Genomic DNA, 16,221 nt, shown 5'->3' on the forward strand with positions numbered 1-16,221 from the left:
TTCGTGGCCAAAGAGGCAGAGACGGCAGGTTTGCCTTCAGGCAAAACCAGCAATGACGCCAAAGAGAAAGTAGGCGGCAGACTGATGCAATACTAAGAAGCTTGGCATCAGTCAGTACAGGACAAATGGGTACTGGAAGTAGTCTCTTCAGGTTACAAAATAGAATTTGTTACAGTACCAGGAAGCTGGATGGAGGGGTCACCTATTCCCAGCAATTTGGAAGAAAGGGCGGCCTTGTTCAGCAGTCTACAGACCATGATAGAGCAAGGAGTGGTCATAAGAGTTCCCAAACAAGACGAAAATCTGGGATGGTTTTCAAGATTCTTTGTCGTGAAAAAACCGTCAGGGGGGTTCAGAACTATTCTAGACCTAAGAAGACTGAATACCTACGTTCAGGTGAAACGATTCAGAATGGAGTCAATAAGATCGATCATACCAGACATAGAAAGAGGGATGTTTCTAACAACAATCGATTTAAAGGACGCATATTTACATGTACCAATATTTCCAGGACATCAAAAGTTCCTCAGATTTCGCCTAAAACAAATAACATACCAGTTCACATCGCTGCCGTTCGGCCTGTCTACGTCCCCGAGAACCTTTACAAAAATTCTAGTGGTTCTGGTAGCCAACCTAAGGGTGTTAGGCATTTCAATCTGGCCGTACTTGGACGACCTCTTAATTGCGGCAGACACCAGAGAAATGGCCGAAGCACATACAGGGGTAGTGCTGGACTACCTGAGACAACACGGATGGTTAATCAACATTCAAAAAAGTCAGTTAGTGCCGTCACAAGAGGTAAAATACCTGGGGGTCATTCTGGACACAGAAGAAATGACTATAAAATTAACAAAGGACAGACGCCTAAAACTTCTACAAGAAGTAAAAGGAATGTTGAGGAAAAAGGCGGTGTACTCAGAAGACTGCATGAGGGTACTCGGCATCTTGTCGGCCGCATTGGATACGACCAGGTGGGCCAGATTTCACATCAGGACGCTGCAGAATTGTTTCTTGAGACAGTGGAACGGGGATGCGAAGGACCGAAGACAGAGGATATATCTGTCAAAGGGAGCAATAGAAGATCTGCTCTGGTGGTCGAAAGCACACAGGCTGACCAAGGGGAAGTCGTTCGCGACCGGTCCGCAGGTGGTGGTGACGACAGACGCCAGCGAGACAGGATGGGGCGCGGTGTGCGAAGAGCAGTCGATACAAGGAGAATGGGACCAGGCTATGGGCCGGCAACATTCAAACGTAAGAGAGATGCGGGCGGTGTTCTTGGCATGCCAAGTATTTCAGGAACTAGTAAGAGGCAAAGATCTGATAATAAGGTCAGACAACCAGTCAGTGGTCATGTACCTAAACAAACAGGGGGGTACAAGGAGCCGGAAATTGATGTCAGAAGTAACGCTTATCCTGGAATGGGCAGAACGTCATGTCAGAAACATCTCTGCAGTGTTCGTGGCAGGGAAGGAAAACGTCAGGGCAGATGCTCTGAGCAGGCACAGGCTAATCCCAGGAGAGTGGGAGCTGTCAGCAGCAGTGTTCACACAACTAACGCAAGAATGGGGGGTGCCGGAAGTGGACCTGATGGCGACGGCAAGCAATGCAAAAGTCCCAAGGTTCATCTCCAGGCACTGGGAACCGACAGCATGGCAGACGGACGCACTCACGGCGAAGTGGAGAGCGGAGTTAGCGTATGCTTTTCCCCCGTTTACAATCATCCACAGATTCCTGAACAAAGTACAGAGAGAAACTGCCACGGTAATAGCAATCCTGCCCTACTGGCCAAGAAGGCCTTGGTTCGCCAAATTAGTAAGGATGGCGATAGGGGGGCCATGGTTTCTACCCGACCACGAGGATCTCATTGGGCAGGGCCGGTTTCATCAACGGCAACCAGCAAGCTGGAGCCTGGCGGCCTGGTTACTGAGACCAGGACGCTAAGAGGAAAAGGGTTTTCCCAGAAGGTAGTCGACACACTACTGAAGGCAAGGAAGGTGTCGACATCCGCAACTTATTATAGAATATGGGGCAAGTATGTATTTTTCTGTAAGGAAAATAACAAAAACCCTAGGTTAATACCTACCATTCTAGATTTCCTGCAAGCAGGATTAGAGAAGAAGCTGGCGGCGAATTCTTTAAAAGTACAGATTTCGGCCATTGGAGCGATGTTGGATACCAAGATTGCGGACAATAAATACATTCAGAGATTCGTCCAAGCGATCAAGAAAATCAGGCCAACCTTCCACAACCCCATGGCCCCGTGGGACCTTAATCTGGTGCTTAACGTACTGACGGAGGCTCTATTCGAGCCTATAGAAGAGATATCACTCAACTATCTGACTATGAAAGTGGTCTTTCTTGTAGCTATCACGTCAGCAAGGAGAGTGTCTGAACTCCAGGCCCTGTGGGTACAAGAACCATTTCTAAACTTCTTCGAAGACAGGGCAGTGATGAGAACAAACCCTACCTTTTTACCAAAAGTAGTTTCCAGCTTCCATCTCAACCAAGAAATAATCCTTCCTTCTTTCTGTGCGAATCCTAAAAATGCTAAAGAAGAAAGGCTACATAGTCTAGACGTGACAAGGGCCTTAAAAGCATACATAAGAAGGGTACAGGCGTTTAGAAAATCAAAAAGACTGTTCGTGCTGATGGAAGGCAGGAATAAGGGGCTGGGAGCTACCAAAACCACCATTTCTAGATGGATAAAAACATGCATCAGAGAAGCATACAAAATTAGGAAATTGGAAATCCCGGTGGGGCTTAAAGCCCACTCGACCAGGTCCTTGGCGGCGTCCTGGGCCGAAAGGGAGTCCACGTCAATAGAAGAAGTATGCAGGGCAGCGTGCTGGTCATCTGCACACACGTTTACCAAGCACTGCAGGGTAGACGTTACAGTATCCCAAGATGCTAGTATGGGGCGCAAAATACTGAGCGCAGTAGTATGATAATAATACATACAGTCTACAGACGGAGATGGTGAAGTAACCGTATCCTTTTCTTTTCTTATATTAATTTCGGATTGTCCCACCCAGTGAAGTAAAACTGCTTGGGTATACCCAGATGTATGCTGCCATGGGGAGGTAGAGGAAAGTACAGATTAGTACCTGTTAATAGGCTTTTCTCTACTCCACCATGGCAGCCGTTTTCCCGTCCCGTTTTTATGTATTATATGATGTATAAGGAGCTGTTTAATTAAGACACAGAGCCCAAGGGAGGAGGTCCTTATATAGGGGCAGTGTCTGTTTTTTGTGTTCCTTTCCAGATATCTACCCAAGAGGGCGTAACCCAGATGTATGCTGCCATGGTGGAGTAGAGGAAAGCCTATTAACAGGTACTAATCTGTACTATCTAGAACCCAATAATCCTCCATGCGCTAGTATTATAAATACAATGAACACTGGCAGCCTTACCACACAATCCCGTCTTTGGGTCTGCTGTCCTTCCCTGTTGGAGATTGATCTCTAGCTGTGAGATCCTCACTTTTAACACTGCACAGGGAAAGAATTCTATATTCCAAAAACCCAAAGGGTGATTGCACTTGAATGCGTATTTGATGCTCTACGACCAATTCATGTTTCAGGAAGTCCAGTTGAGAAGTGGTATAAAAGATTAAGACGGGACTTCTCTTACCCTTCTAATATATTTGTTGGAGGTCAAACTCTTTTTGAGAAGAACCTTGAGCATACCCCTAATGAAGTCAATGTAGATGAAACACGTTGGGTTTCTCGCTTACTGTTTTGCCTATGACAAGTATGAAGGACTATATAAACAAGTCATTGGATGAAATTTTCTTGTCTGCTTCACTGAACATTTGGATCACCATATATATGGACTTCATTTAATATTTCTAGGCGCCATACCACAGGCTTCTCCCTTTTGCAAGTGAAAAAATATTTTAATACATCATCAGATCATCACGCTGATTCTGTTCTTGACAAAGAGCACTTAGTGGCCCAAAACGTTGACAAAATGCTTATATGATCTGGTGATATATTCAAATATTTTATCACTTGCAAAAAGGAGAAGCCTGGTGAGTGCTCTTTTTACTGGATTTTTCTATTATTGGCGTTATTCCTTGGAAAACAACCTGAGATCTGCACCCCAGCTGTTGTTTATGTGGATTATGTGTGCCAGTTCTAAACAATGCCTGATGCGCTATAATAGAATAGCTTGATAATGATAAAAGCGTGATAATAGCCCATTTTTGGGGCAGAAAATGAGCACAGCTAATTGGATACCTACCTTAAGCTTAGCAGGTTTTTTTGGAACCAAATAGCGACCATAGCAAAACTGTCAGAAGGTTATGGTTGGCTACATTCATTAAGTTGTCAACTGGTTATTCTAAAATGTTTGTTTTGTGAAATGTTACTGTCATTTGTCAGGCCTAATTTCTGATTACTGTCACTGTGACCGTCTCTGTAGGGTTCCCTGCTCTTTATGCTTTGGCTGTAACCAAAAAAAACATGAAAGCTGTAAATCTCCTTGATCTGGTTGGGCGCCGCTCATGCCACGGTAACAAATACAGTCCTGCGGGGTGGCTTCTGCTCTCCAAATATACAGTGCGAGCACCTGGCAATCAAACCTGGGACTGTGACATTAACACAGGTAAGTAGATTGGAAGCAACAACTGTTCAATCATGATTTAACATGCAGCTTTGAAATATTGCTACCTTATGCTGGGTACAAACTATGCTATAGGTACCCAGCATGACCTCTCCGGTGATGGGAGGGTATGCAGATGCTGCAACATGGCCTTTGCTTGCAATGTCTTCCATCACCTTGCATGCACAGACGATGGAGATTGTCACTGATAACACGCAGGTGCATGTATCGTCATACGCAATTCCTGAATGTTTCTGCAAAAAGTCAGAGGCTTCCACTAATCTGCGACTGATATAGGGAGGAAGTGGTCAGCGGCGATGTCAAAAAAAGCCTGGGCAAGCCTGGGTTTTTTCACCACACCCAGGAAATGGCAGTCTTCCTGTCAATCAAGCTCTGGCTGCATTGCGTTTACGATCCATAGGCATGGGCAATGACTAAAGTACGCATGCACAGTCATTTGATAATTGCTTGATTTGAGAATTCTCTGATTAGTGATCCATGCTGAATTAGCTCCATAATGTATACACACAAGAAGACAGTGCGTACCCAGCTTTATAGTGGTGTAAGGATTTAGCACTTTACCAGGTTAGTACTTCAGGTATACTGAGTTTGGCATCTACTTATGCATTATTTTTCATTGTATTTTCAGTTGATCAATTGGTCTCATGGGGTTTATTAAGTAAAACTTAAAAAAAAAAACTAAAAAAAAAAAACCCATTTAGCTTTTGCCCACAGCAGCCAAGCAAATATATCTATCTTTTAATAAGTATTTCTAGAAAATGACAGAATCTGATTAGTTGCTATAGGCAATTTTCCTTTTGAGACAATCTGAAAAACTACAGCATGTTTTTTATTGTATTGCTTTTGTCTCAGTTTTAACTGCTTTCTTAATTAAGTTTTTTTTTTTTCTTTAATCTGAAAAGTTGTGGGCGGGACTATCTCATTGTCAGCTGAAGTGGGGTTTTCAGCTATCCCTTTGACTTTGCTGTCCTCCTTTAGCTTATGAAAACTATTTCTGGAAGGGGTGCATGCCCGGAGGAGAACAAGGCCTATGCAAAGTGTGTGTGGGCTGGGAGGAGGGTGGCAGAGTCAATGGGAGATGTGCAGCCAATCACGATGAGCGTTATTACGGCAACATGGGCGCCCTCAGGTAAGTGTATAAGGAAAGGATACTGGGAAGCTATGTCGAGACCATAAACTAGTCTTACACAACTAATACCTCTTTAAGCCTTTTCATTTTTATCCTTTAAAACCCATTATTAAGAGCAGCAAATGTTTTTCAAAAGTGCTGTATTTGAAAGATTAGGTGGTGGTGTGGGGGGTTTGGATTTAGTTACATTAAGATTAGGTGGTAGTGTGGGGGGTTTGGATTTAGTTACATTAAGATTAAGTGGTGGTGTGGGGGGTTTGGATTTAGTTACATTAAGATTAGGTAGTGGTGTGGGGGGTTTGGATTTAGTTACATTAAGATTAGGTGGTAGTGTGGGGGGTTTGGATTTAGTTACATTAAGATTAAGTGGTGGTGTGGGGGGTTTGGATTTAGTTACATTAAGATTAGGTGGTGGTGTGGGGGGTTTGGATTTAGTTACATTAAGATTAGGTGGTAGTGTGGGGGGTTTGGATTTAGTTACATTTAGATTAGGTGGTGGTGTGGGGGGTTTGGATTTAGTCACATTAAGATTAGGTGGTGGTGTGGGGGGTTGGATTATAGTTATATAACATTTTTTTTTTACTAAATATATACATTCCTGGGCCAATGTATGTACACACAATCTTTGCATTCAGTATCTATTGATCAAACAAGTCCTCAAACACTTTTAGTCACTGTTAGTATCTGAATTTTAACTTGCCCATTGATGTAACTAGAAAATTTGCGCCCTGCCCCCCCCCCCCCCCCAAATTATGCCCCCTCCCATACATTTATTACCTGAATACTGTTTGCCAGGGGTATCATGCTCATTGACCGGAGTTATATGGTCATTGCTAGGGGTGACATGCTCCTTGTCAGGGGGTTACATGCTCATTGTCAGGGGGTTACTTGCTTGTAGCCAGGGGTTTCTTATTCATTGCCAGTGTTTTTTTTGCTTGTTACTAGTGGGTTACATGCTCGTTTGCAGGGTGTTACATGCCCATTGCCTGGGGCAATATATGCTACAATGGGCTATTGTCTTCTCAGAATGGCAGTAGCTGATGCAATGTTGACTGACATTGGTACATCAGGCAGTATCGCATCCCCCAGAGAAACCTATAGTGCAAGGTGAACAGAAGGGATCACGGCAGGCAAAAAAAAAACCCTGTGGGGGGGGGTGGGTGGGTGTTTGTGGACGATACTGCAGCACGGGGAGGGGGGGTATGCAGGCGATACTGCGGCAAGCGCCCGCACCCCCCCTCGGAGCGCGGGTAGTGCCGCACTGAAATCCCCCCCCAGCAGGGAGCGGGCGGCGCGGGGGCAGGTCGGGATGGGGGGGGAGTGGGAGGATCACACAGACTCACCTGCTCCCTGCTTTCTAGTACCTCTCTATGTACCTCCGCGGCTCAGTACTACCCTCCAGTGGCCAGCGCCCTAGGCAAATGCCTAGTCCTGCCTATTGGTGGTTCCGGCCCTGGCGGTCCCTCCTAGATACATTCCGGAGGTACATAATATTTGCGACAAATTCCTGAAAATGGGTGTTCTCTAGGAATTAGATGCAAATATTGAAAGGTAAATGGGCCCCCAAGACACTTGTTTCTTGTCTGGAACTTGCACTAGATTCTGGCAAACAGGGGGGACATATATATATATGAAGGGTCGTTATATAGTGTTCATTCTAGCACCCGCCATCTTTGAAAACCAATGCAGTTCCTCTTCCCTGCCTGGGGTGTCACTGTCTGCTGTGGTGTTTCTAGCACAGGTCTGGTTTGCATATCAGTGCTGATATACAGACCACACAGTGCTAGAAGCAATACAGCAGACAGCGACACCCCAGGCAGGGAAGAGGAACTGCATTGGTTTTCAAAGATAGCGGGTGCTAGAATGAACACTATTATGGGAGAGAAGTGGAATCAGCGCTGATACCATTTCTCCCCCATTAATGAATGGGGCCAGCATTCATTAAATGACACAGTGTCAAGAGTGCATACAAGGGAAAAGCAAATATCACATCTCAGTTTGGACAGCTGCTGAAAACGAAAAATCTAATAGAACTCGATTTGTCTATGACCAGACAAATTTTTTCTTACACATTGTCCGCCCAATTGTTTCTCTATGGTTTAACTGTCAATAACCTCTAGTTACTGACCAAACCTACCAGCCTTTCTTTCCCACCTCCACTAACCTACTGTGGTGGCAATAGTACATCAAATCTAGGATAGTAGCTGCTGCCACCATCATTATCATGTACACACAGCTGGAGCCTCTTACTTTTGGGTGTTTGGTGTAGATGCTGCAGCTCCTCCCTGTGGCTGCATGTTGACTCAGTGCCCTGGGGTCAACACCAGCCAAGTGATGAATGGTTTAGAGTAGTGGTTCCAAAGCAAATTTCCGCAGGATACACTGGTGCACCAGGTTGGTGGTCCAGGACCAAACCAAACTATAGTCGGCGTCGGCGTCCCCCCCCTAAATATCACAATAAGATTTTTTTACTTGAGGGCACGGTGATTCATAAAAGTTTGGAACCACAAAATCAAAGTATTGGTTTTTAACTGTAGATCACATGATAACAGCAGGTAAATGGTGATGATGAGGATCTTGTAGAACGGCATTTGTTGCTTATATGTAGCCCTTATAAGACCTGTTACATATTACTAGTGACAATGACCCGGGACTCCAGGAGCAGAACATAATATGTAAGCCTGTGAGGTGCAGGCAGGCAGTCTAGGAAATTCTGCGAGTTTGCCCATATTTTTTAAGTGGCAATCAAGATTGCTGCTTTAAGAATACATGCAGACTCGCAGACCTCACAGGCTTGTACTTAGTGCCCGAGGTGTGCTGATCATAGATCTATGTGAATTCAATAGATTACTTCCCAATTTTGTTTGGGTTAAGGTGGATTTTACCACAATGTCAATAACGTTACCCAACTGAATTCATTGTGAGCTATTGCCATTTAGGCTTTGTAACATTTACAAGTGAATTGTTCTCTCAAGATGTATTAAGTTATCCAATGTTTTCAATGTGGTTATATCCTACTAGGTGTTTAGTTGGAGACCCAGGTGGCCGCAGCTATGGAGATGTTGCATTTTTGGAGCATCACTCACTAGAAGATAACATTGCAAGTAAGAAGCTCTGACTCTCTAATGAATCACTACCGAAAATCAAATTTGAGCATTGTGCCACCTTGTTCTTTACTATTTGACCTTTGAAGCACAATGCACAAACTGCAATCCGGTCATTTTCATTTCTACACGCTTGGGGCATGATTCAGACCTGATCATGAATCTGAGAAGTCACAGTCGACTGCGAGGAGAAAGCTGCTGCCCAGTTTGAAAGAGAAGATGCCCCTTGCTAAATTGCTAGAGAATTGCAAATGGATCGCTATTCGCAATCTACTCGCAAATCAAATCACAATTCATGAACCATTAAATGATTTTTCCAGTCTGTGCAAATGTAAGTCTGAACTTTCCACCACCTTGCAACTGAGACAGGGTGGAAGTGGCCATCGCTGATGTCATAGACCCTCCTCAAAAACACCTGGCCATTCCTATGTTTTCTCCACCATACCAAGAAAATGGCAGGTTTCCACCCATAAATGCTGGCTTCCTGTCAATAGAACTACGGGTACATATCGCTCAGGCCCTTAATTTTGGATATTATACTTCGGAACAGGTGGGGAGTATGCGTACTGCGTCCCCTCTCGGGGCACACTGTGCTCGCCACGCTTCGGGCTGGCGTGGATAGTGGGGGTGTGTTAAATCGCAGATTAAATCATATGCAAATTGTATGCAAATATTGCATGCAATTTACATACGATCTGCTGGGAAGTGCCACCGTGAAACTAAACAAGTACCTATTATTCTTCTGTTAGATATTATTTTTGGATATTATGTCCTCATTTAATGCAACCTCTATGTTTCTTTTAGATCTGGAGAGCTCTGGTTGGGCTCATGGTTTTAGCACTTCAGACTTTGAGCTCTTGTGCCCAGATGGTGAGAGAGTCCCACTAACAAACTGGAGCCACTGTAACTTGGGTGTCATCCCTCCCAATGTAGTGATGACTCGTCCTTTAATTGCCACCAAAATCTATGACTTTTTAATGAAATCTCAGGTAAGACTGGACAGTGAGGATGCGTGACATAAGGAACAGGGTCAGGCTGGACAGACTACTGATGCTCATTGGTATGATATGCCTCTCAGATTATTTTCTCTCATACACCTCAATATTGAAAACAAACAAACAAAACTGATTGAAGCTATATTTATGCTAATGTAGTCCTAAGAAACTTCTTAGTCGAAGGGGGACTAAGAGAGTGATTAAAGTGGAGAGAAATAAAGTACCAGCCAGTCAGCTCCTAACTGCCATGTTACAGGTTGTGTTTGAAAAAAATAAAAGTTAGAAGTAGATTGTCTAGTACACTGTATAACAAGTATTCAGGCTGGTGAAGTGATAATGCGAAGGAAGTTACCAAGGTAAGGAGGAAGAAAAATTATATCGGCTGCGCTTAGGGCCTTATTCGAGTTCACTCTTTCAGACAAAATCCTTCTTAGATGGACAAAACCATGTGCACTGCAGGGGGGCAGATGTAACTTGTGCAGATCTAATTAGATTTGGGTGGGGTTTTACTTCAAAGTGAGATCTATATTGCAGTGCTAAAATAAAGCAACCGGTATTTACCCTGCAAAGAATCACCAAAAAAATCACCAAATCTATTTCTATCTGCACATGTTACATCTGCCCCCCTGCAGTGCACATGGTTTTGTCCATCTAAGAAGGATTTTGTCAGAAAGAGTGAACTCGAATAAGGCCCTATGTCACTTAGGACTCAAAATGGATGAGATATCACGATTATTTAATACACATAATAATACCAATAAAAAACACCTAGTTAAAATAAATTGGTTAAAACTATATAAGCTGCATTTAGATGTATAATATAGTCACCCGCATCAGTTTATAATGTTACTCCTGCCTCTGTGTCCCAGAAAGTAATGGTGTGGAAGTCCTTCTGTAAATCAAGGAAGGGAGAGTACAGAGTTCCATTTTTCTCAGCGATTGTTTGGCGAGGTGGCTTGCCTCTAAGGGGAAGAGATGAGCTGTATGGTGTCAGCAAGCTTGTTTTTATATCTCCTTCTCCGGATGCCAGCAATATAAATGAGGTTGCTCCTGGAAGATCTCTCCAAAGGGGTATCGCTGCAATTTTGCAAATGGGGTCTCTCCTTCAGTGGTGGGTAACAGGTAGCAGGTGGTGCAACTCCTTTCCAACCAATGCGTTTCGCTGTAGTGATACAGTTTTTGAAATGTGTAATAAACAATTTTATCTAAAGACCTTTGATAAAGTTGTCTATTACAAAATGAAACACGTCAGTAGCACTTTGGACACAACAGCGGACCTTCTACCCCATACACTCAGAATCAGCACTCACATCTATCAGGAATTACATCCTTTTACTCACTGCCTTCTTTGCAGTGGCATACCTATAGTGCCGCAGGCCCCGCGGTGGCTTGGGGGGGCCAGCACCTCGGGGTCTGCGGGGACCACTGAGAACAAAAGCAGCACTGCGAATGCGCAGTAAGAGGACAATACTGCGCATGAGCCGAACCCAGTACCCTGAATATGCCACGGTGGGCTTCTTCAAAAGCAGCCCATAGAGGCTGGTTCTGAAGAAGCTACTGCGCATACGACGGGGACCAAGACCGGCGGTCAGGAACCCCCAACCCATTGCCTTTTGGAACCCCCAACACCCAGACTGGATCCACCTATCCACAAACTAGTGAGGACCCATATCATCCTTTATCTACCTCTAGCAGTGATCAACCAACCATACCAGGTTGTGGATTCCAGCGGGGAGAAAACCATCGTGAATGTTAAAATTGCACCAAATTGTGTTCCCTTAAGACTGAGTATTCTGAGTATTTAAATATCTGCTGAGTGTGTCCATATTATTGTTTTTAAATATATTTTATACACACGTATATTTTATCAATATTAAAATAATAATTCTTATTCTTTGTAAAATTAATCCAACCTATATTATTTCTAGCGCTATCTATTTTTCTTTTCCTGGCAAAGAGGTGATAAAGGTGATAACGCACCAGCCAATCAGCTTCCAACTGTTAAGTTACATACAGTTTTTTTTAAATGACAGTTAGGAGCCATTACCACAGGCTCAATTTTCTGCAAGGCTTGATACATCCTCACCTGAGTGAGGAAAGTTTTAGAGATGGCCTATACAGGATAAATTTAACTTTTAACTGAGATAAAAAGTACAAGGAAATCATATATACATTTTCTAGATTTTCTAACTACATTATATCGCAGATGCAAGCAAAACAATGGACAGTGTGGGTCATTCAGTAAGCAAAATCTTTCAATAATAGGCAAAACCATGTGCACTGCAGGTGGTGCAAATGTAACATTTCAGTGTGAATACACCCCACCAAAGCTAAATCTGTCTGCAAGTAAATTTGCCCCGCCAGTGTACATGGTTTTGCCCATTTGAGAATGATTTTGCTTTTGAGATCCTTACTGAATAACCCCCGTGATGTATGCAGTCTCTAATGTACATTGTGTTCTTTTTATAGGAGTATCTTAGACAAGGTGATGACTCCTCATTTCAGCTCTTCAAATCATTCCAAGTATATGGAGAGGGTGATCTGCTCTTTAAAGATTCAACATCTTGCCTCCTTCCAGTTGGTCATAATGGGCTTCAAGATATACTAGGAGAAACTTTTATGGAGCTCGCAGACTCTGTGTTCAACTGCACATATGCAGGTACTTTATATTATAGTACTTTGTTACTGTGCGATAATCAGTCTACAGGGGATGTATACAGGGGATGCAGTTAAAATCCCGGCGGTCGGGATCCCGGCGTTCAGAATCCCGACGCCGGAATCCCGACACATTCTCCCTCCGTGGGTGTCCACGACACCCCTGGAGGGAGAATAAACTAGCGTGCCGAGCGTAGCGAGGCACCGTGCCCGCTGCGTGGCGAGCGCAGCGAGCCCGCAAGGGGGGGCGATCCACGTCCCCCCCTTGTCGGCATTTCGGCTGTCGGGATTCCGGCGTCGGGATTCTGAACGCCGGGATCCCGACCGCCGGGATTCAGTACTGAATCCGTATACAGGGGTTCTCTCTCCACTGTACAGCAGGGCACTTAGCCTTTTTTATCTGTATACTTCTGATGGGTTTGAGTATGAAATCCTGGCGGATGTGATCTAATTGGACAGAATCCTGACAGCGGTATCCTGATGGTCTCAATACCAAAGGATCCCGGTGAGTATTTTGACCCTATTAATCCCCTTCAGTTGCCTATCCCTCCCCCTAGCGCCAACTTCAAACCGTAATACTCACCTAGGATATCACCTAGAACCTGGTTGCAGGATAGGAAACAGACAGTTGTAGTAAATGGAGTGCATTCTATGGAGGGACATGTTACCAGTGGAGTACCCCAGGGATCTGTACTTGGACTAGTGCTCTTTAATATCTTTGTTAGTGACATTGCAAATGGTATTGAAGGGAAAGTATGCCTTTTTGCAGATGATACAAAGATATGCAACAGAGTAGACACACCAGGAGGGGTAAATCAAATGACTAATGATCTAAGTAAACTTGAGAATTGGTCAAGAGAATGGCAACTACAGTTTAATGCTAAAAAATGCAAAATTATGCACTTGGGACTCAAAAACCCAAAGGCTCAATATAGTATCAAGGGTACTATAATGGAAACTACTGAGGAGGAAAGAGATCTAGGAGTCACTATTTCAAGTGACTTAAAGGCAGGGAGGCAATGTAACAAAGCAATAAGGAAGGCTAGTCAGATGCTTGGTTGCATAGGGAGAGGAATCAGTAGCAAAAAAAAAAGACGTAATAATGCCACTTTATAGGTCATTGGTACGACCTCATCTGGAATACTGTGTCCAGTTCTGGAGACCATACTGTATCTTCAGAAGGATATAAATACATTGGAGAGTGTACAAAGAAGGGCAACTAAAATGGTTCATGGCCTACATCACAAAACTTACCTGGATAGACTAAAAGATCTTAACATGTATAGTTTGGAGCAGAGAAGGGAAAGGGGGGACATGATCGAAATCTTCAAATATATCAAGGGTTTTAACATAGTACAGGTGGGAAATTTTCTTCAAAGGAAAACAAGTAATAAAACACGAGGACATGCACTGAAACTGGAGGGAGGTAGGTTCAGGGGAAATGTCAGAAAGAATTACTTCACAGAAAGGGTAGTGGATAAGTGGAATAGCCTCCCATCAGAGGTGGTAGAGGCTAAGACAGTAGAACAATTTAAACATGCTTGGGATAGGTATATGAATATCCTTACAAAGAAATAAGGATTAAAAAGGGTTGAGTTTACCTGAAGGGTAAAAAAAAGGGGCAGACTAGATGGGCCAAATGGTTCTTATCTGCCGTCAAATTCTATGTTTCTATGATATTTATCAGCAATAAAGGCATTGGGATCCCAACCACCAGGATCCCACTTTGGCCCTCATTCTGATTGACTCAGCAAAGCTTTGAAAATGGTAGCTTTGCGGGTCATCTAAACGCCGCCCGCTGCACACACAGCAAATCTCCCCGCACACAAATGCAAATTGATGTTTTTCATAAACATCCATACGCAGATTATGTGCAGGGCAGAAATCCTTTGATGGTCCCTGACACCAATGTGTCCACATTCGGGATAAATCTTTTTTTTGTTTAAAAACCCCATGTCGACCTAATGACCCTGTCAACCTAGACTCATGTCTACCTTCCTGCATGTCGACCTAAATTCATTAATAAATGAAAGAACTATTATTTCCTCTAGTCCCCAAGCATTAGGTCGTCAATCATTAGGTCGACTTGCATGAATGGGCGACTTGCATGAATGGGCGACATTACTGAATGTCGACCTGGGTTAGGTTAACAGGGTAATTAAGTTGACACAATCATTAGGTCGACATGGGGAATGTCAACAGTCAAAAGGTGGACATGGGGTTTTTCACTTTTTTTTTTTTTGAGCCAACATGTGCCAACAGGCGGTATTTTGTGCCCTTCCATCCACTAGGGCATGGTGGGAGAGTAAAATAGTGGGCCGAGCATAGCGAGGCACCGTGCCCGAAGCTTCGTGAGCGGACGTGGTGCACTTTTTTTAGTTTCCATGTTGACTGTGTCGACATTCGGGACAAAAAAAGTGAAAAACCCCATGGCTACCTTTTGACTGTTGACCTAATACTTGTGTCAGCCTAATGACCCAGGCGACCTAATGCTTGGAGACTTAATGTATGTCTATTCAATGATCCCATTCCTCCCCAAGTGCGCTGTCTCAGAGTAACCCTTGCTGTTCCCTCTCCTTCAAACCACACATTCTCACCTCTTACAAAACTGATGTTTTCATCTAAAAAATATTTCTAGGATCAGACCCTTGCATACCCAGATTGCTACTAACAACCTTATCTACTCACTGGTCATCTCCACACTGGACAACTGTAATCTTCCAATATGTGGCATTCTGACAAATACCTATGTCCACTCCAATCTATACTCAATGCTGCAGCCAGGCTTATCTTCCTCACCAAACATACTGGGGGAAATTTACTAAAGCAAATTCGTAAAAAATAGGTGATTGTATCCAGAAATACACCTATTTTTTACACATTCGTATTTTCGGGATTTAAAAACCCGAAAATACGGTAATTTGTATACGTATTGATGGCACATTCGTATTTGTAGTGTGCAAAGGGTGTTTGGGGTGACCGCGCTGTGAACTCTGTTAAAGTGGGTTGGCTGCAGGGTGTTTGAGGTATACTACAGGGGACCTCTTGGGAGAGAAATGGTAGGCAATATCTACCTTGGGGTGTCACCCTGTGCTCGATTTCACTTTAAACTTGTGTATGTGTGCTATGATCTAAATGGCAATACAGTAATCACTTACATTATGGTTTAATGAATAAATGAAATTTGTTTGATTGATATTTTAAAATGCAAACATATTCTAAATATTTATAAATGCAAAAAATATATTTAAAAAAAATAATACAAATAAAAGTATATATAAACTTACTTAAAAATTATAATAAGTGAATTATACAAGAGGGGGGGGGGGTGAGGGGTAGAGGATAACAAACATAGACTAACACAGTCCTTCTGGTACCATTGGGTATGTGTTAATATATGTATATCAATATAAAAGGCTCCTGCGGTTGGTTCAGTAGTTCTTAATTTTCAGTATGGTGGAGAAAATCTCTTTACCTTTTTCCAGGCTGGGAAAAACTGATCTCTAGGTGGTTATTTTTACATTTTGATAATAACACGTATAATGGGGACAAACAATACAACAAGAAGTGAATCAGTCCCAAGGCGCTAAGCCTGAATCCTGCAGCCTTACACTGGAAAAAGAGGATCACCGAAGACCTCTAGTAGTCGAAATGTGGAGAAGTAACCAGTGTATAGGGGGCGCTGGATTCTTGTTGACCCAATGTGGTAGCTGTC

At 43.4% G+C, this 16,221-nt stretch overlaps 1 protein-coding gene across 1 annotated transcript in view; it reads left to right on the forward strand.

Annotated features, from left to right (window-relative positions):
• Positions 1 to 16,221, forward strand: part of LOC146008496 (serotransferrin-1-like) — a 47,954-nt gene that overhangs the window by 22,426 nt on the left and 9,307 nt on the right. The window contains exons 12-16 of the mRNA XM_083147853.1: positions 4,423 to 4,605; positions 5,602 to 5,752; positions 8,774 to 8,856; positions 9,661 to 9,845; positions 12,321 to 12,510. Coding sequence (XP_083003979.1) covers positions 4,423 to 4,605; positions 5,602 to 5,752; positions 8,774 to 8,856; positions 9,661 to 9,845; positions 12,321 to 12,510 — 792 coding nt within the window. The remainder of the gene's footprint in view (positions 1 to 4,422; positions 4,606 to 5,601; positions 5,753 to 8,773; positions 8,857 to 9,660; positions 9,846 to 12,320; positions 12,511 to 16,221) is intronic.

Source organism: Crinia signifera, chromosome 1 (genome assembly GCF_055691185.1).
Source record: "Crinia signifera chromosome 1, ASM5569118v1, whole genome shotgun sequence".
In the NCBI taxonomy this organism is placed as follows: Eukaryota; Metazoa; Chordata; class Amphibia; order Anura; family Myobatrachidae; genus Crinia; species Crinia signifera.